The sequence below is a fragment of the Colias eurytheme genome, chromosome 19, assembly GCF_061535395.1.
Source record: "Colias eurytheme isolate Ceu_HAF_F1 chromosome 19, ilColEury1 Martin Lab GWU primary, whole genome shotgun sequence".
NCBI classification, from domain to species: domain Eukaryota; kingdom Metazoa; phylum Arthropoda; class Insecta; order Lepidoptera; family Pieridae; genus Colias; species Colias eurytheme.
This window is the reverse complement of record NC_142998.1, coordinates 5532130-5559737: the sequence shown is the minus strand read 5'-3', so window position 1 is coordinate 5559737 and position 27608 is coordinate 5532130. Positions and strand designations below refer to the sequence as shown.

Sequence of the window (27608 nt, the reverse complement as noted above, 5' to 3'; positions counted from 1 at the left end):
ATTTGTTTTCCTTATTTCAGGTAAAAGAAAAGTCTAATTACAAAGTACATATTTTACTACAAGGTTCTAAAACCCCCAGTCAACCTGAAGTAACAACTCCCTCCACAAGCAGAGCTGGCTCAGAACCAAGTGAAGAAAAAGCACAAGAATCTAATGACCAAGAATCTACAAAATCAGCAATCATCACACCTACAGCATCGAGCACTGGAATTTATGCATGTCATGCATGTCCATTTACTACAACAAGGTTAAATGTATTAATTTTACATAATAAAACACATAGCTCTACATTTACGCCCTACACACCGTCACCAGTAAAGAAAAAACCTTCACCAAAAGCACAAAAATCTTCCTCAAAAGCAACACCAAAAATTTCTAAACCTCGAAAGCCGAGACAAGAGAAAAGTGAAAAATTACCCAGAAAAAACCAAGCTCAAAAACGAGAAGCTGAGAGTGAGGCATTGCCTGAAGTAAAGAAAATAAAAACTGATGAGGAAATAAAGAGCAGCTTGTTAGCTGATTGGGACGATGGGGATGAAGATTCAAACGGGGAATCTTCTACCCTAGCCATGGCATCATCTCCAGATGTACCCATAGCTGCTGGCTCACCAGCTGTCCCAACGCCTGCTGAACTACCTACAGTCCAGGTACCTAGTGAAATTGCTCCTCTTCCAGAAAAAAAAGAAGAAAAACCAGAGGCTTCTAATGACGCAAAATATGATTTTTGTGAGGATGAAGATTGGCCGGTAGAAGCTGATGTTGGCAGAAAAATACCACGCATTAAAAAACTTTCAATCCGTAAAGAGGAAACGAAAAGCCTAAGCATTGATGAAAACGATATGGCACGAGAAGTAGCTGAACTATTAAATAAAACTACTGTACCGGAATTACCATCAGTTCCAGAACCTTTGAAAGTCGAGGAAAATTTTCCTGAGCCTTCAATTGTAAAATCCCCTGATAAAAAGAGTGAAAGTTCAACTGAAGGCAGTAAATCTCCAGAAAAAAAATCCGATCCTCAACCGCCAAAAACCATATTTAAAACAAAAACGTTTTTTCGGAGTCGCCACTCTAGAAGTCAAGATGCAATAGGCAAATATGTTGCAGAACAATTAAACGCTGCGGAGAGGCACGATATTGCAGATTCGGAAATAAATGGTTCCGACATCAATCTATCACCAGAGCCCAGAATTTCATCACCAATAGAACATGTTAAAGTTGCTCGTCTAGCACCAAAGATTCAACTTAAGAAAATGAATGCAGAGGCTGCTCAATGGCGAGAAAGAGAAAAGTATCAAATCCAGGAAGAAGTTAAAAAGACTTATTCCAAAGCAGAAAATTTGTGTACAGAGACAATGCCCTCAACTAAAACAAATACTGTGACTGTTGAAATTGAAAATAAGGATGTGTCAGAGTTTAAGCTGGAAACAAATAAGAATGAACCGTTAGATAAAATTGATAATGAACTTACTAAAATTGAAAATAATAACGAAAATGTTGAAACAAATATAAAAAAGAATTTAATGAATGAATCAGGTGATAACATAAATATTCTTAATAACAAGAATCCCTTAGAACTGAATTCACCTGAACAGTGTAGCAATCAAACCAAGAATCAACCTTTGGAAGAGAATGAATCAATTGAACCATATATGAGTGAATCGACTGCCTCTGCTGTAGATGCTTTACTAAGTGTATCGAGAGAAGCTGATAGGGTCACTAAAGTAATAAGTGTAGATCCTCCTGAAGATTTGTTTGAAGATGATAATAAGGACACTATAAATGGATCTAATATTATTGGCTGTGAGGATAAATTAAAAGAAATGAAAAGTAATGTTATAGAAAAATTGAATCAAGAATCTGAAAGTATCGAAACAACAATCGAGCCTTCATCTCAAGTTGAGAATGATACAAAAACAAGTCAAGTTCCCAATCAAGAAATTGAGACAGAACCAGAACCAGCTTCCAATGAGGAAGACTCGTTAAAATGTGAAATGGTAATAAATTCAATAGATACAAATGGTGGCAAAAATGGAACAGAAACAATAGAAACTAAAACAGTGGAAGACATAATAGAAATAGTTCCCAATAATATTCCAACTGAATCGGATCTACAAATTGCAGAAGCTTTAATTAATTTACCTTCTACTACCATTCAGAATAAAGCATCAATTGATAGTCAAGATAAAATAACGTTACTATCGTCAATTAATAGTGAAGAAGTACAGGAAACAATTGAAAATCCCCAAAATAATTCATTCGGGGATTCTGAAACTAAACAGCATGAAAATGACAGTACTCCAAATGAAAATGTAGCTGTAGTTAAAACGCCCATCTTGACAAATAATATTAGATTTGAAAGCGAAGAAGAAAAGAGTGAAAATTTAAATGCTGCCCAATCATTAGTTCAAATGTCTGAATCCATAGATCATAAAATTAACATATCAGAAATTAATGCTAGCAAACAAAATGATATCAGTTCTGTACTTTACTGTAATAAGGCACAAGACGTCAATAGTTTTGAAAATACCACTGAGGTTGTGTTAGGACAATCGTCTGAAAAGAAAAGTGAGATAATTAATGGTAACACAAGCAAAAACGAAAGTACACCTAAATTACTAAAAATTTTAGAAGGTCCTTGCACTTCCAATGTAACCGCCCCAAATAATGCTTCTATCAATAAGAAATTAATTGTTTCAAATAAAGAAAAAATATTAAACATTGATGTTGCCAAATCAGCATTAAAGTCAAAACCGCAATCTACGAAACAAAAAATTATAATTAGACGTACCACACCTAATAAAACTTTATTGAATAATGTGACTGAAGTAACAACACCGGATAAAATAATTTTATCACGCACAAATAAACCATCTGAAGATGGTTCCTCTGTACAAAGTTATACAATACAAACAACACCAGACATTCAAACAGATAATAATACAATCATTATTCAGCAAAAAATTCGTAAAATTGCAAAACCAAATCCTAAACTTCAAAAGATAAAACCGCAAATCACACCATCTAGCTCTGTTGTTGATAATAAAACCGCGAAGGAAGTGTCAAAACCCAACGACTCCGTGTTTGATATAAATTCAATGCCGATTGTTTTGTCTGATGACATATTGACACCAGAAAGTATAGAAAAAATGCCATTCGTAATGTCAGATGGAAATCTTATAACCACTTCCAGCAATACTAGAACTCCAAAAGGAAAAAAACTGATAACTCACACTGAAAAAATAACGGTAACCTCGGCTTCTAATAAACCAGACATAAAATCGCACATACATCATCCATCTCTTGATAGTAATAAAGTAACAACGCCTAATATTCTCTCCAAGTCATCTAAATTAAGAGGATCCCCTAAACCCATGTTAGTAATAGATAAAACAACGGGTAAACAACAGATCATTATGACGAAATCGGAAACTCCCATAAAGGAAGTAAAACAAACGCCCACAATAATACAGACACTTCCAAAAACTACTAATAAAGCAGAAAAGTTCATAATTTTACCATCGGCTAATTCTCCAAGACCTGGCAGAACACAAAAAATTGTTATAGATCCTCAAACTGGGAAAGCGCATGTTGTAGTGGGGAAAGGACCGGAAACAAATACTACTGTAGCTGACAACAAACCAGTGTCAGCAAAATTGTTACCATCTGCTTCTGATACTACTACTCCTGGAAACACAGTAATGATTATTACTAATGCACAAGGCACGCAGTCAAGAATAGTCTTAACTCCTGAACACGAAAAAATTCTATTTCCTAATAAACAGCAAGCAAGTGTATCACAACTTAAAACAATAACACAACGTATTTCAACAAATTCTTCTAATCAACAAAAAAATGTGGTAACTACAGTTGCCTCCGTTAAAACACCATCTAGAATAGTGTCAAAACAAAAAAGTGCCATCATAACTTCAAAAGGGCAACTAATTGTAGGAGGTAGATTAGCAACAACTACGCAAAATATAGCACCATTACCGGAAATAAGACCAGCACCAAAACGAGTTTCCACTGAACCCAAGAAAATTGTTCAAGCTATCCAGAAAAACTCTTCAGAGCCGTTAATATTTTTACAAAAGTCGGGTGCCGTTATGCAACTCACTGCTGCACAATTTGAACATTTACAGCGAACAGGACAAATAATTCAAAAAGTTCCTGTTCAGTCTCAAGAAAATAAAGTAATCGTACAGAAAACAATAACAATATCTCCAACTGACACCCTTGTACCTATACAAAAGCAGAGGGTGAGAAAAAATCTAGCTGATTCTCCAACACCTATGAAAAAATTAAAACATGAAATTGCAATAGCTCCTGCCCCAGCACCAACTTCACCTATGCCCGCATTGACACCAATATGTTCTACAAACATTTCATCCAGTTCAATTAATAACCCAAAATCTTCTTCTCTACCCTCATCCTCAAATTATTCAAATGTTGATAATTTTGAAGAATTACTACCTACCACGGCAATCGCTCGCCCTAATGAGACTTTTGTTGCGCAAACTGAACAAAGTACACAACCTACTGCACCACTCTCCGATGGACAACTGCTGGCAGTGCCGGGGGAGCATTTTGGAGGACCACAAGGTTCATTTTATCTTTGTGTTGAAGAAAATGGTACATTTACTCCAATAGATAATCGACCATTAGTTTTAGAAAATAATCAACTCGTTCCAATGGCAGAACCAGTTTCAGCCCTTGCTCCACAACCTGAACGCAGGGATATTTTAGAGGCTGCGCTGGCTAATAGTGATGTTTTTCATGCTGAAAGCACACAAAATGATGCACCCGATTTTCGGGACCTGAATGCAAATGTATCTGTCCATTGTAGAGTGTCAGAAACTAGTACAACTTTAAATCAACCTATAATGACTCCAGTCGAAGTACCCACGAAAGTAGACATGGAACCGACCATACCGTCGAGCTTAGACGACAGATTGGCAGTTATTGGTGTTACGCCTCACTCGGTGCCTACTTCACTGGAGTTACCAATAACAGTCACAGATCCACGAATAGCCCCTAAGACTACTGACCCTTTAAGTAACAGTAACTATAGAACTTCATTATTGCCTTCACCTAATACGGAGATGACGTTTGTGGTCACGGAAGAAACAGATTTACCGGCCGTCGGTCCCATATCTATGCCTTTATTGACAGAGGAAGAATCAGTGGGAAAATCAATGCCAATATTGACTGATGAGATTACGGAAAGAACAGTATCATCAGTAGAATCTACCGCAGGCTCCCCCTCGTCGATTGACGTACGGGAATCGGAAACCGAAGACGGAAGTCAGTGGCCCAGAAGAATGCTAACTCCTGGTTCTGATATCTCTGAAGCCTCCGTGGAGATCCCACTACAGCCAGCAATACAACTTTCTGTTAGTGAGCTATCACATAATAATAGTTAATTAATTCCTAGTGTTTAACCATATGTGAGAGAGACAATTGTTTTCATACATGGTTTTAGCGATGCTAAACGTCATGGGTCACGTGTAGTAAGAATATATACGTATTCTTATCACAACAATGAAGAACACAATGTGCAATAGGCTAAGTTTTTATATTATTTAATATCATGATAGCCTACGGCGAATAATTTAAGTCAGTTGAACTGTTGTGTAGTAAAATACACATAATATTATAAGGATTTCATCATTGAATAATAATGTATCACAATGTGAGGACTAAAGTGAACTATATTTTGTAATGTATTGCATAAGGATGAAAAATCATGTGCGTGTTTCAAACGTGCACAAATGTAAATATATAACGAGAGATGACTGATGCTCTATTGATTGTATTCATCTCTGTCTACTTTTATTTTATTAGTTTAATGCATTATGCATATAGAGTTTAATTTAAGATTATTATTGTAAAATAAAATTTATAATTATAACGTTGTTGGATCATATGTGTAATATATGAAGTTATATTGTAATATTTTTTATAACGTCATCCATCTTCTGATAAGTAACATTGTGTACAATTACGCAGATTTTGTACATTGAATTGTGCTATAATTACTAAGGTCGAAACGGACACAAATATGTTTATATACTTTGGTACAGAAAAATAACCAGTAGAGGTTACTGCTTACCAAGAAGTGGTCAAACAATGTCTCAATTAAATTAAATTTTCATTGATTTTAATTGTGTAGCACTTATAATAAGTACAATATTTGTAAAAGTAACTAAACATAATGTCGAAAGCACATTAACTTGTGTGAACTATGTCTGGATGTAGAACTACGACAATGAAGTCTAACAACTTCTTTGTACTATAAGGATTTAATAAATAAACTTCATTCAATGTATCGTTTTATTTATATATACTTATTTCCTAATGACACCATGAATTACAAATTGATTATTTGATTCTTTTAAATTATTTTATGTGTTCAGAATATAAGAATTTACAAATTTGTATTCTAACGAGTTTAAAGGGTTTATCTATGATTTAAACTAAACTATATCTACAAACTACGGTAACAATTTTTAATTTATAAATTCGTTTTAATACATGTGCAAGTAACAACAGAACTGTACGGTTTATGACTTAACCTATAATACTTTCATTAAAATGTAAAATAACAATGGCAAAATTATCTCGGTAAAGCGTTACAACGCGATTTTAACATCATCCTAAACGCTAGTTATTACTATCATTCTGTTTAGTCCATAAATTAAAGAAAGGTGTTAATTATAGTAAAAAAATATTGTACAAATATGAACAAACTATCTACACCGATACTTAAATGTTTATCACAACACAGCAGGACTTACAAAAACGTACATTAGTATATGTAGGTATTGAGAAAATAGTACAAAATTACTGTATTTTATATTTATTACAAAATATAATTCAATGTTTAAATATGAGGTACTTAATTCTGTTTCGGATAACCAGGTATAAATATGCTTTATCGAAAGTAATTTAAAATGCTCTATAATTTTTAGTTTTCAAATTATCCAAGAAAATTTAAAGCTGCTCAAATATGTAGGTAATTAATTCCTTCTTTTTGTATAATTTGTCGTCGTTATTGTAAGGCCTGCCGCGTGGTGTTAGGCAGGAAGAGGCACATCAGACCGCCGCTGGCGAGCAGCACGGCCACTATGAAGGTCGGGGCGGGACAGTATGTGTCCAGCAACGTGGCGATGACTACGTTGCCGATGATACCACCGAGACGGGCCGCAACCATGGATACTGCGACGCCGGTAGCTCTGTACGAAATAATTGAATATATAATTAGAAATATATATTTTTTAACTCAGTCCCATTTGTCAATAAAAGGAAATCTTAATAGTTTTCAATAGAACCCGAGGAAATAAGTGAGCACTGAGCAGCATAACTAAATATTAACTACTAACTTTCCACCCGCGGCATCGCCCGCGCAGTCAAAGAAAAACCCGCATAGTTCCCGTTCCCGTGGGATTTCCGGGATAAAAATGTATGTATCTATCCTATGTCCTTTCTCGGGTGTCAAAATATCTCTATACCAAATTTCATGCAAATTAGTTCAGTAGTTTAGGCGTGATTCAGTAACAGACAGACAGACAGAGTTACTTTCGCATTTATAATATTAGTAAGTATATGGATTAGTGAGCGGTAGCTTTGCAACATTTTTTGCTGCTCGATGGTTCTAGCTGGTGTAGTACCTAACTACGTCTGCATTGCGATAAAAATATACGCTACGAATTGAGTTGCGGTTGGTATAAACGTTTCATTTATGCGAGTTGCGACTAGTCTATGTAATTATTAGTATCAAAGTATTACATTAAGAAGTTCCTGATTATATTTGTTAAAAAAACATATAATAGCAAGTAACCTACCGTAAGTTGGTTGGAAAGACTTCAGTAATCAAACAGTCGAGGGAAGCGTTACCGCAGGATATGACTGAACTGAATATAGCACTGACTATAAGGTTGTTGGTCTTGTTGTAGACGAAGTACATCGCAGCTGAGCACAGACCCGCTGAGAATGTTGCGAATACTGTAATAAAAAGGAAAATTATAGTACCAACTTTTAATTTTTGAGGAAATAAATTTGGTATTTGTAGTTAACTAGGTAACTATAAAGCAGTGTGAAAAGAATGCAGCACAATTAAATCAGCGTTTTACGATTTAGGTTTCTGACAGTTAGCAGTTTCGTGGTAGATAAGTATCATAATAAATTAGGAGACATTTTAAAACAAAATTAATTGATTATGCTCTAACTCTGATTTTGTGATCAAAACACATTAAACGTTAACCAACCTAAGAAGAACTTCCTGCCAAGTCTATCCATGCCGAGCACAGCGAAGATGTTGGATGGTATCGCAGCGGCCACAGTGATGAGAGACTCCATGAATACATCAGAATTGATGTGGGAATCGCAGTTAGCCTCCGCGGAATGTGTACCGAACTTTGTGACGTATGCTGTGACTTGGCAAATGTCGGCCTCTGCGTTGTCGTGTGTGCGCGACCACTCGTCGAAACGGTTGAACATCTCGGGGAACCACATCATCAGTCCGTAGTATCTGTTGGTGCAAATTGATAATGTGAATTATTTTAAATAAGGCAATCGTAAAAGTACTAGGTATGTAGGCATTTCCTTTGTCTACCTTGCGAATAACAAACGGTGTTTATGCGACTCTGAGCGTTGCTACTCGCATCGCGAAATTGTGTTTGAAATAGATGAGAAATTTTGTTTTCTAAATACTTAGTTAAATAAATAAAAAACAATTTTTCAAGCACACGTATTAAGTAGATAGACAAATTAGTGTAAGTAGTTAATATAGAGTTAGAGCGTATACGCACTTGCGCACTGTGCGGTCTGCGGTAGCCGCATCGCAGTGCGCATAGAAATGAATATTACGTACATAATTGTGCTTGCGGTCAGCCGGACGGCTACCCGCAATGCGGCTACCCGCAGAGTGCGTATATACGCTCGGTATTGACTGCGGGTACTCACCCAATATGGAATGTAAAATTAATCGTGATAGAGATCGTTGTAAACTTGAGAATAGGCGGTACGAATAATTGCTTGCTGTGTTCTACGATATCACTTAGCATTCTTCTCAACTTCGATTTTGGCTCCTTATTAGCTTCAATTTGCTTTTCTTGTTTTGGATGCAGCGGTTCGTCTACAAGCAGTTGCTTCACTGGGTACTCCTCTTTACTACGTCCCGTGTTCATCATATAAATGCCTCTAAATACTTCTAATGCATCTTCATGGCGTCCGGTGGATATCAAAAACTTGGGTGATTCAGGTAGTAAGAATAAAAGTGCGGCTACCAAGAACGATGGTAGGGACATCACCAATAAAAAGATACGCCATGAATTGTAAATAAAGGCACCTTTTTGAATCCCGATCTCTGTAATGAGAAATTAAAACAGAATTATTAATGGGTTAGGGTTATAAATTATAATTTTAATGTGGAACTTATAAAGACGTATCGATAATAAAGTAGGTAATTTGAATGCACAATAGTGGAGTTTGCAAGTTTGACTTAATTATAGACATCATTTTGATAACAAATTGAATTAAAGTTGTCTATCGACTTACCGCTTGGGATAATAACCCACGCCAAGCCTGCGACGAACAAATTTCCCAGTGTCCAGAAAGCGGCCATAAAACTCAACATAGCACCGCGCTTATTCTTCGGCTGGAACTCTGCGAAATAGGACCAGATGACGGGTCCTGATCCTCCCAATCTAAAAACAAATTTACGGTATAAAAATACTGGTTGTTTTGCGAAGAATACGAATAAGTATTTAAAAATAAACAAAAACTTTAAAAGTTGGAAGTTGGATTTACAATTTCATTGAAGTCAAATTTAAAATAAAAGTGTAAGTGTTCTTTTATTAATTTAGAAAAAAAATACCTACATTGGCTTATTACCTACTTGGTTTGATTGATTGAAGTTAATTTGGTGTAATTGAGAAATAAAGCATGACTGGATGGATTGATACCTACATTTAAAATTAACAAGAATTTTAATCTTTGCCAAGCGATGCTAAAATTCACATTACTTTGACGATGACTAAGGGGAAATACCAGTAAAAACGTGGAACTTACGCTGCACCGTTGATGAATCTGAAAAGCATGAACAGTTCATAGTTCTGGCTGAAGGAAGATGCGACGATCGCCAGAGCGTTGATGAAAGAAATTGCGATCAACACCCGCTTGCGGCCAAGAGAGTCGGCCACAGACCCCCACGCGTACGCGCCGACCATCATGCCGATGAAAATTATGCTGTTCAGCCATCCCTATACAAAACATTTATAATTTTGTTACAAAAAACATAAAAATCAAACATGCTTTTATTATACGTGTCTTTTATTTATTAAAACCGTTTCTGTGATAACTTTATCGAACTTTTAGTGATGACGCAAATAAATACCTCAAAATAATCTAATGTGCATTTTATGACCAATATATACCAGATTCTTTGTTTTATTATTTTAATTAATACACACTATATTTTTAAAATATAAAATAGGGAACCCATTTCATTTTTGCTTCTAATTGCTGGGCGAATCTTACTATCAGATAACTATATAGTACCTACTTAGGCTCATATCATCATAATACCGACCGACATTACCTACCGAATTACTCTGGGGTAATTTAAATTCATTGCTTAAAAATTCACACAATACAATTCTATAGCTGTTTCTGATTTTATTGTTTTAACTAAACATCATATAAATAAAATATACCGCTCAACAGCTACCTTATTCACAAAAACAAATATTTCAACAAAAAGTGAGATTTGAATTTGTTCACCAACTTCAACACACGTGTGGTGCTTCAAATTCGTAGAATACGAAATTATTAATGTAACATGAACTCATATATTTACGGAATCGGACAGTGATTGAGTCTATAATAAGTAATAACGTTTAAAAACAATGTGTTTGTATTATTCTATGTATTTTTCCCAGATAGCACATGCTTCAAACATCTTTTATATTCAGAAGTTTTTTGTACATAATCATTGAGCATCTTAATTAGTATTTTTATATTTTCATTACACTATAGAGGTATTTAACTCGGTAATTGTGTATAACAGGTACCTAGTTACATGTAGTTATTGTAGGTAGATAGTAGATACCTACACTAAGATGGAACTGTAAGTTTACTTATTTGCAGTGTATTCTATGATAGGTAGAGAAACATCTCTACATTATTGAAAAAATAAGATTTTTTAAAATAATATTTTATAGTAGGTACGTACTTTCGTTTCCGTTGTAAGGTCTAAGTCGCACTGTGCAGAAGGTAGGATGAAGGACATGGAGATGACGTCCATCTCCTCTGAAGTGCTGACGAGACCGCAAACGGCCAGCAGCAGGTAGTGGAAGCGGCCATAGCCTACAAAAACGGGATTTAATATTTAGTTATGCTTATGATTATAGAGCTGATAATATAATCTATGATTAAGCAAATTAATTATCGTGGGAAAATCATTATATTGTGAGGTATTTGGAGTATTTTGACTTCACTTTGGAGTATTTTGATTACTTCATTAATTTTAGACAATTACTTACTAAAAGAACGTTATTTTAAACTGCTGAGATATTTTTTTAACAAGCTTTCGCCCGCGATTTAACTCGCGTGATGTTCAGATAAATTCCATACTTTGACATATCTGTGTAATTTCTTCCAGATGCCTAAAATCAACCATGTTTTATGATACAGTCACTAATATCCATTTCTAATCATCCTTACAAACTCTCGTATTTATAGTAGTAGGTATGTATTCTAAAAGATATTCCTTTCGCGAATAGAGCTTTATATTCCAGTAGGTACTTTTGCTAAAGATCACAACAGATTAATACGTTCGTAATAGCATCACGCCACTGTATCCTGTGGGTACGTAAACAAGTCTCACTCGTGTCAACGCGCTTCCGAGAAGCAATCTCTGTTTACAACGGGGACTTCATGCCCGTGGAATGCAACGCGAGCACTCCTCATTCATAAATCGAAACATTACGGTTTCCTTTCTTCGAGTTACTCCTCTATTTAATAACTGAACTCGGATCCTATTACACGTGACACGTTTATCATGTGAACGTAAAAAAATAACTTAAGCCTCGTGTTCAAAACAAAGGTTAGCTGACAAAAGCATTTATACGTTGTCGTTGTGTGATTCATGCATCTGTCTGAATGATAAGAGTTACTCACGAGTTAGTTCAATAGCCTTTTCGAAGTCAGCCTTTTCGGTATTGGAGCCCTTTTCTGGGTCGAACTTTACTGGTGACTTCAGCGAAGTAACGACGCCTGTGTAATTAGCAGGAAATTAAAACGGTTGCACACGGTAGTAAATAATATAAATACAATTGAAATATTTTTTCTTGGAACTTACCAAGCTCGGCGGTTTTCGAACCTGGTCCGTTTAGTTGGTGGTCACTTTTTACATCACAATCTGTAAATAAAAGTTTATCGATTTAAAATTTGTAAATTAATATATTCATAACCAACTAAGAATAATGATATAAAAAATATTTATTAGCTAAAACTAAATTCAAGAATTTCGTTTCAATTGTCATGAAACGGTTGGGTATCCAATTGAAAATTAGTCGTTACTCTTATAGTAGATATGCTTAGTTTGAAAGCTTACTGTGAGGTTTCTTGGGCCCAGGGTCAGTTTCTACCATCCTATGCGTGCGGACAGCGATGTATGTCGGCGGGTCGCGGACTTGCACTTAATTACTGGCTTGGGGTTCGGTTCCAACGGCGCCCGGCTCGTCTGTCGAGGAAGCAAAACTATTTAGTAAAATAAAGACTTACCGTAGAATTAATTTAAAATAAAAACAAACATTTGGATTCTGCATGCTTTATTTTATTTTTAATTTAATTTTAATACACTAACTAGTAGGAATCGTATCCATTTGTAAATGCATAAAAGTGCGCTATATGAAATGATGATGAAATGTTCATCGTAAAATATTTGAAGGTTAAGAAGAGATGAACTTTTGAAGAAACTAAACTAAAGATAGTTGCAGACAGATTCAAAACGTTTTACGTTTGATATCCGGAAAATGTTTTGAAAGTGCTTAATGTACCTACGTCAAAAGATACTTGTGCTTCATATATTGCTCGTAAAAACTGAAAGAGTCTATTTTTGATGGAAGACATAACCATTCCATTGTTGCGGGAAACTTGAAAAGTTACATTTTTAGTTATATATAATATTTACTCTATCCAATCCGTCGAGTTCGGGCCATAAATGGTTTAAACTAACATAATTTGTCTCTATATTATTTATACGGCTGTCCTTTCTAGATACTGTCACTTTTTTATGTCCCAAAACTATCTTAGCTTCCAGATAATTACCTGCCAAGTACCTACTTATATTAACATGAGATTTTGTTCATTGCACAAAAAAAAATAGATGCCCTGTTAGGGAACATTCTGGTTGGATGTTCAAAACTCCTTGATATCAAACAAGGCATCCCATTCAACTACTAAGTAGCTTATCATGCATCATCATAACACCGATATAACGTGTGAATCATTCTTGTAATGAAATTTTTACTATGTTCTTCCCTATAGAGTAGCCAGTGATTGCAGGAAGTGATTGCATTGAGGCAGATTTGTTCGTCGGACAACGATCTATTCTAATGTACTTGCTAGTTGCTCGCCTGTACATAACAAGCTACGCACATACAGATAATAAACAACAAATACTGGGTTACTATAACTCGAGGTTATATGAAAATGAAAGCTTTTTTTACAACATTGATTGAATGGCGGGAAGACATTTGTTGCTCTACATTACTAAATACAAGCATTTGTTTGATGTTTGTTTTCTTTTTTTCAGCTAGTAGATAACTAATAAAAGATTATATTAATGTTACTTTGTCCTCTGTATGTTTAAGACCAACCGCGATGCGAAACATCAGGATGTTAAATCAATAATAAACCGTGAAATTGCTGTTGGATAGTGTAGGTGTTAATGAATTGTGTAATTTTATTTAAATGTCTTTTTTTAAGCAGCCAATATAGTTTTAGGTTTTATGTTACGACTATTTTTTTCTTGATGTGCGCTAATGTGTTATAACTTTGTCACGCATGCCTCATTAACTGAATCTCCGACACACCCACATATGTACGCATATATTTTATATTGATCCTTTTTAATTATTTAATAATAAATATAACGAACGGTAATTAATATAGGTACATATTACCTATCTAGGTCACAAAAAACAACATTTCTATTTTCTATGTATTGCAATTTTGGAATATAAATTAATAAAGTTATGTATCTTGCAAATATTTTTCAGAACCATTGAAACAAAATTAAATTTAAGTTTTATTTTAGAATCCATATACAATCGAACTGTGTTATAATAGACGCATCATTAAATAAGATTAGATTCGCGATATTGAAACAATGTAGATTGCAATTAACTAAAATGCCTTCGTAATAATATTTTTTTAATGACCTTGCTTATTTTAGATCTGTAGATATAAAATTAAAGATATTTATTGACATTTTCATTATTATTGAATACTATTTCTTGTGATTTATTATTTCTGTGGCACATTTATACGAATTAATCTATTTCCTGGTCGATTTTTTAATCAGAAATATAGAAAAAATAGATTCTAACTAAGCATGTACCTAGGATATTTTTAAATTTATTTAACACGTTCACTGCGGCACCTAAAATGTCAAACTTACCGTTGTTGCGGCATGTCTTCCATACTTCACATCGGCAAGTTCACCACTGTGCGTCATGAGCCATTTTTATCACATCGCACCTTCTGACTTTGAAGGTTAATAATTTCATGAAATTTCAAGATATTTCAAAAAAAAATTTTTCAGATAGTAGTATATATAGTCTAGTATATACCGCATGAATAGCTTTTAGTTTGACCAAATAGTTTAAAAGATATGAGGGAAAATGTAAACCCCTGATTTTGTGAAAAATTATTTGCCATCCCGCACTGCGTTGATACGGCATGTTTACAGTAATAGCGATGGGAAACACTGTAAAATAAAACATCGATATCGATATAAATCAATTTTGTATATTTCAGTCTGTTTGTTAACAGATAACGAGATCGTCGATACAAAAAAAAAACACATATAAAACAAGGTACTTGATAGAGTACTATCAGGAAATTGTTCAGTAACTTTTGTTTTAATTTGTTCAGTAACTTTTGTTTTAATGTTTTATATTATTTTCACAACTGTCATCACATTTTTGCATTTATGCTACGAAATAAAAGAAAGTAAAAAAACTAAAGCCTTTAAGGTATCATTGTCATTTAAAAAAACTCAAAAGAAAAGTGCTTCGGTCCTGGTGCATCACTATGCGAGACTGACACGCGGCGCGCTCGCAGTACAGTGCGGCATGAGGTGCTTGTCCATGGCAAAATATTTGACATGCCGCACACAAAAGAAACGGTTTCTTTTCTATGCGTTGGTCCAATATTTTGCCATACGATTTTTAAACGAAATTGAGTCTTACTTCAAACTGTGATCACAAAAATATATTTGTCTCTTTTCTAGTCATTGATTAACATATAAAAAACCTCGCCGCACCACGGTGAAAACTGCGATTTTGGGCGCCGCACTGTGGTGTAGTCGCTGATGGCCCGATACTGGACATGCCGCAGTGAACGTGTTAACACGTTTTAAACTATTTAATATATGGTGAGGCCTAAAAAATTGCTTTATGGACCTTGGCTAAATTGGCATGACATTGGTCACGTGCGACATTTTTACAGGCTTTTATTTAATTTATTTTATTCATATGTTGCTTCCGGTTCAAAGATTGAGCTTATTTTCCAATAACAGCTTTGATATTGTTATAATTTTGATGATAAAAATAATACGATTTTGAAATAATAACACTACTTACTCTCCTTTAAGTAATAGGTAAGTTTTACATGATTACTCACACTTAGTTCTATACTTAGAATAACAAAAAAAAAAATCAAGAAGTATTTAATGTTAATGGACAAAAAATAATGCAAGGCAAATTAGTAGCGATACAAATTGAAAAATTGCATTTGGCTTCTACCCAACTTCGAGGACTTTTTATGTTGTTTTTCTTCCTTGATATTTATTCAGTATACCTACACGTACTTATACATACAAGCTCTTAAATTATTAGGTTGCGTTTCAAATAAAATTATCCGTGGTGCGTGTAGATACATATGGGAGTGACATGACAAAATATAAGTTAGTAACTACCTAATTAATATTTAGTCACTTTTAGATATACACGCTAGAATTATTTGAACACGAAAAGTGTTTGATTTAGTTTGCTTTATAATATAAAGTGTAAATTTATATGCGACCTTCAGATGCGTCATCTTGCGACAAGTACCTATTGAATCATAAGGACGCTGTCACAAATCTGCGTTACTCAAATTTAGGTATCTAACGACGTAACTTTGTTCGCGGCAATATCACGCTCACGTAAACATAGCGCATTCCATTTTATAGACCATCTTCATACTTGATATTATTTTTAATTTTTGATATTATGTATTTTTATTGAAATTGATTCCAGAAGATTACTAGGAACTTTAAAAATTCATTTTGTTACTTTTATTAGTAGGTACGATCCTAATAAGTATGTTAGTATATTCAAACAACTTAAAAAAGTGTGACTATTTTACATCATTATTTCATTGAATAATAATCTATGAATTGTATACAATATCAAAGCTTTTTAAGAAATGTATAATTATTATCATACATATGACGTTACCGGCACTGTATTAAATCCGGCATTGTATACAATTCTTAGTAAATGTATGTTATTCCGAAAAATAGTCGGAATGAAATAAATTATAGGTATTCGTCACATAACACATTACCTAGGATACTCTTAAATCTGAACTTTTCCTACGTAGCAACACATTTGCAAGTGTGGGTAGTTTTTGGGGTAGCTATTAACCAATATGAGGTCAAAACTAAAATCCAAGATGGCGCCGACGAAAATTTTACATCTTTTCGTCATGGGTGTCATTTTCAAGGTTTTGGAGTAGCTCTTAACAAATATGAGGTCAAAACTAAAATCCAAGATGGCGCCGACGAAAATTTGACTTTTTTCGTGATGGGTGTCATTTTCATGGTTTTTGGGGTAGCTATTAACGAATATGAGGTTAAAAATAAAATCCAAGATGGCGCCGACGAAAATTTGACTTTTTTCGTGATGGGTGTCATTTTCATGGTTTTTGGGGTAGCTATTAACGAATATGAGGTTAAAACCAAAATCCAAGATGGCGCCGACGAAAATTTGACATCTTTTCGTCATAGGTGTAATTTTCTTAATAATAAAGAAGTAAACTAAAATAAAATAACAAAGATTTTCGTCGGCGCCATCTTGGATTTTATTTTTGACCTCATATTGGTTAATAGCTACCCCAAAAACCATGAAAATGACACCCATGACGAAAAGATGTAAAATTTTCGTCGGCGCCATCTTGGATTTTATTTTTGACCTCATATTGGTTAATAGCTACCCCAAAAACCATGAAAATGACACCCATGACGAAAAGATGTAAAATTTTCGTCGGCGCCATCTTGGATTTTAGTTTTGACCTCATATTAGTTAATAGCTACCCCAAAAACCATGAAAATGACACCCATGACGAAAAGATGTCAAATTTTCACCGGCGCCATCTTGGATTTTAGTTCTGACCTCATATTGCGTAATATCCACCCCAAAAACCATGAAAATGACACCCATCACGGAAAGATGTAAAATTTTCGTCGGCGCCATCTTGGATTTTATTTTTGACCTCATATTGGTTAATAGCTACCCCAAAAACCATGAAAATGACACCCATGACGAAAAGATGTAAAATTTTCGTCGGCGCCATCTTGGATTTTAGTTTTGACCTCATATTAGTTAATAGCTACCCCAAAAACCATGAAAATGACACCCATGATGAAAAGATGTAAAATTTTCGTCGGCGCCATCTTGGATTTTATTTTTGACCTCATATTGGTTAATAGCTACCCCAAAAACCATGAAAATGACACCCATGACGAAAAGATGGCAAATTTTCGTCGGCGCCATTTTGGATTTAAGTTTTGTCAAATTGCTTTACCCCACCAATCCGTTAAAAAACCACCAAACCCATAAAAAAGAGGATCTCAGTCAACATAATTTTTAAAACATAATTTTAAATTACAAATAACTGGAATATGAAACTTATACAGTTTACTCTTATAAAGTATCAAATATTTCAAATCACGAAAACGACAGTATACGCACAATAATCTTTTTCTAATTCGTTTTTATTTTTGGGACGAGGAGCGATACACCCGTCCTTCCAAGAGCGCTTCTGAGCGCGGTCTGACGACCCGCGAGAGCAAAATGTATGAAGAAATCGACAAGTATTTTTAATTTAGCTTATAATTGAAATAAAATTTTGATTTAGATACAAAAAAATTATCACAATCTATAAAGGACTATATATCCCTCAATAATTTATAGGTAAGAAGATAGATTAGGCTTTTAATTTTCTTAAAAGTGTACCGGTTTAGACCCCATTTTTTTGCATTTTATGCCATCATTGTGCTGGGAAAATCGTATTTCAGTGACAATTTTGTATGACGTCGTACAATTTTTATAAGATGATCGTAGAACTGAATATATTATCTTTAAATTAAGATATTACTTTGTTCTCACGTGTAAGTGCTTTGAGTTAAAATTGTACCGTAAAATAGCGGTTTTTGTTAAAAATCTGTTATAGCACCCATTTAAAACATATATCTAATATTGTCTAACTTTGATTAGAATATCAATAAGGACCTTTGAGAAGAATTACTGTTTTAAATAAATGTTTCGGATACGGTATTTAGATACCTGTGAATTTTGCATTTTCGGATAATCAGGTTTACCCAAAACCGTGAATGAAGAAAAATACCTGAGTATAAACATCACGTTTTCGGATTTCAATCCGTTCTCCTAATAAATGGCAACAGTGCGAGTTAGAGACAATAGGATTAGCACTTTATCATTGCAGACTCTTTGAGATTTTAATATTACCCTGATAGACAGAATAATAATTCACGAATAGATTTAAACTAAAGCAAAGCTAATTTAATTTTTTTTTCATTCAGTGATCAAAATCAACCTAATTATTGAATACAAACAAAATAGCAATGATTTATATTTTCACAATAAATTAAAGGTATGTCGCTGGGAATAAAGAAATTGTGGAAAAAAAATGTGTGAAAATTGGCAAAAGTAAATAATGTCAACAAGTTTGTCTGGCTTACTAACTAATTGTGTGGGACTGTTCAAATGGTATGATCATTGTTATTTAATTGTCATCTCTTACCAGAAAACAGTAATTAGTAAATATTATGCACAAACCATTGCTATCTATTATGTACAAAGGCATTGCTTAGCATATTCGGCCTCCTCAATGTCATCGATTTTTTTAACTGGCTTTTACGTTACGTTTATTCCCGCTATTTTAATAACAACGAAATCCTGTTTTCTTTCTGTATATAAAATCGAAAATTAATTAAATCTCACTGGTCAGGGGTCCAAGGCGTCCTTGAAATGAAAAATACCTACTTATATTCTAGTAGGAAAAATTTAAAAATGAAGTTAATGTAAATTGTGAATATAAAAAGCAAAATATACCTATAATTTAAACGTAGAGTTAGAGTTATATTTATACGTATTTTCAAAATATATAGGTTACTACGACTTTCACCGTACATATTTGGTAAAAATAGCGCAACTTACATTACTGTGCTGCTTTTTTTATTATATACATATAAACATTATAATATAATTATAGCAAATAAAATAATGCATGTGTATAAATATGTGGTTAAATTACCTATTAAATATTCGTGACGAATTCAAGAGCAATTTATTTATATTTATATTATTTCTATTGTAGTGAATAAATTAGCCATAACAATGATTCGTCCTCTCTATAACGAGAGGAAAATTTATATTTAAAGAGAAAAATGTCTAAAGGCGTAACACTTTTCTTTGATTTTATCAAACGCAATGTTAAATATGGAAAAAAATAATCGTTATAAATTACCTATGTGGAACTCAAGGATGGAGTTTACAAATTAGGCGTGTGAAACACATTTATCGATTTCCTAACAATGATTTACACATTTAGAGGTTCCTCATCGGATATTATTATATGGAAACTGTTATATTTATTACAAAATTGTCAACAATCTCATAAAATAATTCTGTTGCATTCATTAAAAATATCTCGTTTTTAGATATTCCATTTCCCACTTTTGCGGTAAAGTAATCTAAAATGATTAATGTAATTAATTAGCATATTATTGGGAAGCAAATTTTTGTATAGGTATTTACGTAGTATTTATTTATTGATTTTAAGTCGTTATGTAGAACGGAGGCATTTTATAGAAAGCAGCAAAACATCGAAAGTTTAAATTTATAGAGCAACATTAAAATATTTTTGAGCCTTATCTATATAATATATAAAACTCAAAGATGACTGATATAGTGATCTATCAACGCACAGCCCAAACCACTGGACGTATCGGGCTGAAATTTGGCATGCAGGTAGATGTTAGGACGTTATAGGCATCCGCTAAGAAAGGATTTCCCGAAATTCTTGAGGGAACGGGGAAAAACGGGGATGCACGTACAAAGTCGTGGGCGGAAGCTAGTTTTAATTTTTAAATAAAAATATAACAAAATAAAATATTATTTGTTTAACATATGTATATTAAAGCGGTATAAGGCAGTTGAAGTACCTATTTATGTTAAATTATTTTATTTTTAAATCAATAATATTATATATATATTCGGTCAACAGACTAGTAATAGTTGTTTGACATTCAACGATATAGTGGTACATGAGCACGTGATCAAGTTATTATTTATGCATAAATAATGAAATAGGTTTATTTTATTATTTTTAAATAATAACAAATAACTATACACAACGGAACCAATATGAAAAAAATGAAATGCAATAAAAATAGAAATATAATATTTAAAATACCCTAAATACTAAATACCCTAGTGGAAAACAAAATTTTCCAAGTTTCCGTAAGAATAATATATCTCGTATTCACTCTTCATTTCAATTTAAAGTACCTATTGACTATTTTTGGTGTTTCCTAGATTATCATTAGATATAATATTATAACACACACACGTTCATTTTCACTTCGGTAGGTAGTTAGTAGTATATTTATTTCTAACAAATAATTTTTATTTGTAAAAGCTTTCTAATTGCTCTTTAGCTCTTCCATCCAAAGAGTTCATAATTGTATTAGTTATGTTTTTTTTATTTTTATTCTTTTGGTCATCATGTTTTTTACAGCTTTTAGATAAATAAAAAAATTGCGAAGTCTATATTTTGCGTAATCTTGCCAAATTATGATATATATATTTAAAGATTTTAGTATTCGAATATTTTAATTTATACGTGAAGTTTTAAAATACATCAAGATTATAAAAAAAAATTTAAAATGTGACTTACCAGTTAAGAACAGCGACTTACAAAATGAACACGGGTAGAATCTCTAGTGGTGGTATATAAGCATCCCAAACTTTTAACAGCGTTTACTGTCAAAAAGTTCTATAAGACACTAAACCAAATATAAATCGTTTATCAAAAAGCACTGGTGGGAACCATTTCACGTCACTTTCCTTCTCGTAAATCTGCATAGAGCGCGTTCAAAATACTGTTTGTTTGCCGATGATATTTACGTATAGAAAATAATTTCTAATTTTAAAGCTTGTCTTGGCGTGTTATCAGTGCGAGGTCGCGTCGGGTTATGTGATGAAGGCTCGAACGCTACTTCATGCCTCCTTGTTATAATTATTTATTACTCGCCCCACCTAGCATTGTTTCTGATAATGGTACCTCAATTGGAGTTGTGAAATTGTAATACACATTTCGTGACTTATCACAGGAAATTAGTGCCGTTAACTTTCAAAATTACTATATTTTTCCCGTAAAACAGTTTCATAGTGTGTGACAATTATTGTTTCAATCCAGCATGAATTAATAAATTGAATACGAGCCTACATAATATCATAAGGTTTCAAATATATACTTATGAAAAATCGCAATATTTTTAAATATACGTCTCGGCTCTCGATAAATTTATTGGGTACACATTTATTAAGATTTAAAATTCCCTGGTATACTACTAATATCAAACTAAACTTACAATGTAAATGCGTTTTGTAATTGTGCCATTGAATGAGTATGTAATAAAGAACAAAGGGGTTGCTTATCAAAACAATTACTTAATGAAAACGTAGGGTAGACTGGGTACGGTTGAAACAATTTCACTTATAACGACCATAACTTTGCTTTTTATAACCCGAGCGATGAAAAATATATGTTAAATAAAAGAGCATGTATCTGTCTACTAATAGGCGTTATGATTTTAGTTCCATGTGTATTATTTTTTATAGCAGATCAAATTAAAAAAAAGAATCCGATTTGTTTCAACCGTCCCCATACCAGGGGCGGTTGAAACAGTGATTGGGGTCAGTTGAAAATTATGCGAATAATACAAAATATAGCATTAAAATATGTTTTATTGATTGTTTATTGTAAGTCTAACAATAATTAAGTAACTCTTTTACAATAAGGTCTGCTCTCTAAATATGGTGACATACAAACAAGACAGAAGTACCTACTCCTCATCTTCTGATGATATCTTCTATTGTATTTTTTTCTTTTTTGCTTCTTTGTTGCTACTTTTACATTTTCTTCCATCAAACTTCTTCCTTTTTCCTCTATCCAATCGCTTCTTCACTTGCTTAGCTCTTGTTCGTTTCAATATTAAATCTTGCTCTTTTCTTATCTCTTCCTTATCTGATGTGTCAGTGTAAATAGTAGACTTCTTGAGTTTTCGCCCTCTATTATTATACCTTCTATTGTTATATCCTCTATTATATCCAATTTTTTTATTTTCTTGCTCGCCAGAGTCATCTCGCATTTGAATTTACCTAAGAAGCGATTAATTGTGCTTCTTTGCTGCTTTTCGCAATGATCTCCGGTTTTCACTTCCTCATACGCGTCTTTGTACTTTGATAAGTCTATTTATCTTCCCGAAATCTCTCTTACACGTACTATCGGCATCTAAAAATACAAAAAATAATTAAAAAAATGTTTCAACCGTACCCAAAAAAAATGTTTCAACCGTCCCCAACTCCTACTTTAGGTAAAATACAGTTATAGTAATTGTAACAACCATGATACACAAAAACTAGTCACAATGTTATATTCCACAAGATTCACTTCAAACAAAAACGCACACTTAATACTGTCACTTAAATAGAAACGCCAATAATTGGAAAAATCTCCAAGCAAAAATACTTACTTTTGGTCATAAAAACATAATAGGGTCTTATAAAATCAGCTGAAGCGCGCGGAGATCGACGCAACATTGTGGTTCGTGTTTAGAACAGTTGTGCGCTTCATTTTCCCCTTGGACCCCTAACCCCCCCACCAACGGTTTGCGAGATATTCGTGTTGTTTCAACCGTCCTTTGTTTCAATCGTACCCAGTCTACCCTACTTATGTTCATTTGGCGGAGAGCTCAAGAGCAGTAATTACTTTCTTCTTAAAAAAATGTTAATTTGTTTATGATGTGTCTATATTTGTTTATATTTATTATTTTTTGTTGTAGAAAAAAAGAAGAAAAGAAGTAATTTCATTTGTTTCTTTTTTTAGATTTATGGCTTCGTTTACTCCCTCGATTACTTTAGTAAATTATTCCAGAAATGCATGTACACCTGCTCTATTAATTATTTGAAGATGAAAGGAAAAATATATATCTTATCTACATATATGTACCGTTTTCAGGATAATGTGCGCATCGCTACCTAGAGGTGACATTTTTGACTGTTTACCCTATTTTATCCATTAGAATAATAACACATCCACCAGTTTCTGCACCTTCACTAATTATACGTTCAAAGATATGTATGCAACTTTTCTATAATATTGATACATAAGTATAAATAAAAAAAGAAAGTAGTTCCACTGATTATAATAGCTCTACCCGCTCTACCTACAATATTTAAAAGGTCAATTTGACATAAGTAGGAAAGTAACATTTAATAATTACAATTTAATTAATAATAATAAGAATGATATCTAATAAAAAGTATATTTCCCTGTTTGATAATTTGAGAGGAAGTCTAATGCAATTTGCAATTATCGATATTTAATTTAATTAATGTAATTCAATAAAAAAGCATTTGAATAACTTATTGTATGAAATGAAACAATGAATAAGTAAATGCAATCCCGTTTGTAAGTTCCTATCTCCGTCTGCGTCTCCTCATAATGCAAGTAAAATCATTAAACGTTTCATTTTTATTATAAATATTAACATTTAATGGTTGCATTAATTAGTTTTCAAGACGGCAAAGCAATCTAGAGACACTTTACTACCTATATAGTAAAACGTGTACATTTATTTAAATTAAGCTGAATAATTGTCTTGTAATTAAATTTACATGTAACGAGAATACGATGATGTATATTATTATTATGCATCTTAATGAATCGGGCGTAAGAAGCTCTCTATATTCCTGATCTAATTTGTCCAATGAGTGATTTGTGAGACTACACAACTATATAGGAAATAAATAGTGAGCATATACACATGACAGCGATTTATAAAAAGTAATCACTTCGAGCTGACCTCCGAAGGTGGCCCGTGAATGAGCAGAGACCGGTCTGCCAAGGTGAAGGTGATGTCGAATGCATTCAGAACTAGTGTATCTAATGAAGAAATACGATTCTTAAAACCTATGCATGTGACGCGGAAATTGCATAATTAACAACTCTTTCTATGCATGGTGTGATATATTATTTATGGATAGTATAATTATTGTACCTATATATAAGTACTGTATATTGCCTTAGATATATACATAATTATATAAATCTTAAACATGATATAGATTTTTCAAATTACATTTTTTCCAAGGCATATTCATTTATTGAGATACAAATACATTAATTAAGTTCTATTCTAATGTATTTTTCACTTAATAATGTATTGTTGACACTGGATATTCCAAGAAATTTACCGTACATGCTTTCTCTACTTAATTATCTAAGTAGGTTAAAAATGTCTAGCGATTCATCTCTAAAAATAATGTTAATGTTGAGTTTCTTTGCTTTGCATCCTAATTGATTATTTGATTTTTTGCGGTATTATGGTAATGAACTTAAACCGGTACTAACAAAAATGCACTGAGAGCCAAAACATTAGCTGGAACTTCATACAAGCTTCTGACCATAATTTAATTTATTGTCGAAAATATGATTGTGTTAGAACCAATTTTGCCTAATACATATTTAAAAAGATATGCCTTTATATGAGGTGGGCGACCGGTAATGGGATTATGTTTCAATCTTGTATATGATATTAATAAAGGGTACCTACCTATCGCAGGCAAGTTTTAATATTTTGATATGTATAATATTGTTCCAAAAGGTCATTTACTATAAAGTGCATTTACCTACCTTTTGGGTTGAAGGTGAATGTTATTACTTAAAAAACATTTTGTTAAATGTACATAATATATATAGCACAAAATGTCGTGACATAAGATCGTAATGACATTATTAGATACCTATATTTAACAACTTTTTTGTAATCAATACAAATGCACCCACTAATATAACTTTTAAGATAGTTGTTCACATAAGAGAGGAAATTTGAACGTCATTTTGTTGCACACGATATAACTCTATTTATAGAGTTATACCATCATAGGAAATTTTTTATCCAAATATCACATGAGAAATTCCGCAGAGCAGGAATTTGATTTTTAAAATATGAATCATTTGAAATTAATTAAGAGCAGATAGTTAGTGACATATCACACTAGCGGATTGCGAGCGGTTTCAAAGCGGAGCGGGTGCGCAACGAATACGTTGCGGTTGCGCAGCGAATTCGTTGCGGACGCGTGGCAGATGCGCAACGTTTACGTCGCAGTCATGTACACTCATTAACAAAATGGAATCCGTGCTGGTTGTTACTTATAACTTGTGATAGTATAATAATTATGAGATCATTATTTTTTACGAGTTTCATAACATGTTAATGTTTAGGGTATTGTTTTATCTATTAAATCTTGGTCGAAATGCAATCAGATAACTTAATTGCTCATTAAGAAAGTTCATTAGTGAAATAAATGTTAAAGCTCCTTAACTAAAACAGGGCTATCTTATTATTAGATAAATAGCAGTGAATAGAAAATTTTATCAAGCAACCAGCAACTCACTATCACTTTGCTCATAATTAGGTTCACAAAATCTCTTTATAACATACGTTGCTATGGGAGAGATTATACTGGTCAGTCGTTACATACTTTTGGAATGTATGGTACATTCTAAAAGTCCTAGTAATTCAATTTTATAGCACCTTTTTTTAACAACTCCAGTTGTTATTACATCTTTAGTTAACTGTTAAGTAAGTGCATTTCCACAGTACGGTTAAAAAATTGAGTGCTACAGAAACGATGGAAATATTGAATGGAAGTTAGGCAAGGCGGAAGGGCTGGCTTTTGTGCGAGAGTATACAAAATGACGCGTCCGCAACGAATTCGCTGCGCAACCGCGGCGTGTTCGTTGCGCGCCCGCAACGTATTCGTTGCGCACCCGCTCCGCTTTGAAACCGCTCGCAATCCGCTAGTGTGATATGGCACTTAGAGATGCCATAATTCAAAGAATTGACAATCGTTGCTTCTATGAATTATGGCATATCACTGAAAATATATTTACAAGTACGGATGCAGTAAACATATGTGTTGTAACTTATATACGTGCGTATATTTAGTATTTACGTCTTGATGTCGAAATATATTGACATAGAGATCAAAGGACCTTATCTTTGTTCATATTTAAATATCATTCATGATCTCGTCACTGTGAACCAGTGAAGGATGCTGTCAACTACCGAACTGCCAGTCAACATATGATATCTAACGTAAATTTACCAGGCAAACAGTTTACATGGCTTATGTAAGTAGTGTCTAACATTGTAAACTAAATTGCGTTTTATGCATTTAATACTGGTTATAAAAGTAAATGAGGAAAATAATTAGAAAAAGAACTTTTGTGAATTCATTAACCAATATACTTTACAAACAAAAAGATCTACAGGCCAGTAATAAAAAATAAGAGATTTAATCAGCTTGAAATGGGAAGTTAAGGTACAACTTAAAAAATTAATTTTCAAGATATGTATTAGACTCAAATTGAAATCCATTGTTTTTTTAATAGTACAGTCCTTTGAGTAGAACAAAAGACAGGTACAGTAATTACATTGTAGACATGAATAATGGAAGATTACAATAACATTAAGATCTAAATTTATAAAGCTAATGTATTTAACATTGCGGTTGCAACGGGTGTGAGAGGTGCGTGTTAATTTCAATACAGAGAGCTGTTATGCCAAGAAGGATGTCGTGTGTTGCAAATTAACGTAGGTCACTTACCGGACGATCTGATGTGCCTCTTAGCTTGTCGATGAAGTGTGAATGTTCCGCCAAACTAAGTGGCTATGAACGAATTTTTGGTGAAATAAAAATGGAGGTGAACTTAACACTAGGATCTCTCGTGGAAACACTCGT

General features: G+C 33.3%; 2 protein-coding genes and 1 long non-coding RNA gene across 4 annotated transcripts in view; 1 reads left to right on the top strand and 2 right to left on the bottom strand.

Moving 5' to 3' along the window:
- LOC149900175 (uncharacterized) overlaps nt 1-6321 on the top strand; it is a 9469-nt gene extending 3148 nt beyond the window's left edge. Inside the window, exon 5 of the mRNA XM_090113246.1 lies at nt 21-6321. Coding sequence (XP_089969372.1) covers nt 21-5420 — 5400 coding nt within the window. The 3' untranslated portion in view covers nt 5421-6321. The remainder of the gene's footprint in view (nt 1-20) is intronic.
- LOC149900173 (synaptic vesicle glycoprotein 2B-like) lies at nt 6317-27608 on the bottom strand. Of its 2 annotated transcripts, none has more exons than XM_090113247.1 (11): nt 27474-27608; nt 12614-12742; nt 12359-12418; nt 12178-12273; nt 11231-11364; nt 10069-10259; nt 9556-9704; nt 8962-9364; nt 8265-8527; nt 7842-8001; nt 6317-7232 (listed from the first exon to the last, which is right to left on the bottom strand). In XM_090113247.1, the coding sequence occupies exons 2-11, from the start codon at nt 12648-12650 to the stop codon at nt 7049-7051; spliced, it is 1677 nt and encodes a 558-aa protein (XP_089969373.1). In that variant the 5' UTR covers nt 12651-12742; nt 27474-27608; the 3' UTR covers nt 6317-7048. The 2 variants fall into 2 exon arrangements, with proteins under 2 accessions (XP_089969373.1, XP_089969374.1); XM_090113248.1 differs by lacking the exon at nt 27474-27608 and adding an exon at nt 21472-21748.
- LOC149900174 (uncharacterized) lies at nt 23010-23522 on the bottom strand. Its single transcript, XR_016457786.1, has 2 exons — nt 23333-23522; nt 23010-23091 (listed from the first exon to the last, which is right to left on the bottom strand). It is a non-coding gene; the product is annotated as an uncharacterized LOC149900174 (long non-coding RNA).

Excerpts from the sequence above, each read along its gene's own strand:
- LOC149900173 (XM_090113247.1), bottom strand. The coding sequence starts at position 12,650 with ATGGTAGAAACTGACCCTGGGCCCAAGAAACCTCACA. Across the intron at positions 9,365-9,555 it reads GTGGGTTATTATCCCAAGCG|AGATCGGGATTCAAAAAGGT; the intron begins GTAAGTCGATAG and ends TTCTCATTACAG. Across the intron at positions 8,002-8,264 it reads TGGCAGGAAGTTCTTCTTAG|TATTCGCAACATTCTCAGCG; the intron begins GTTGGTTAACGT and ends TTTTTATTACAG.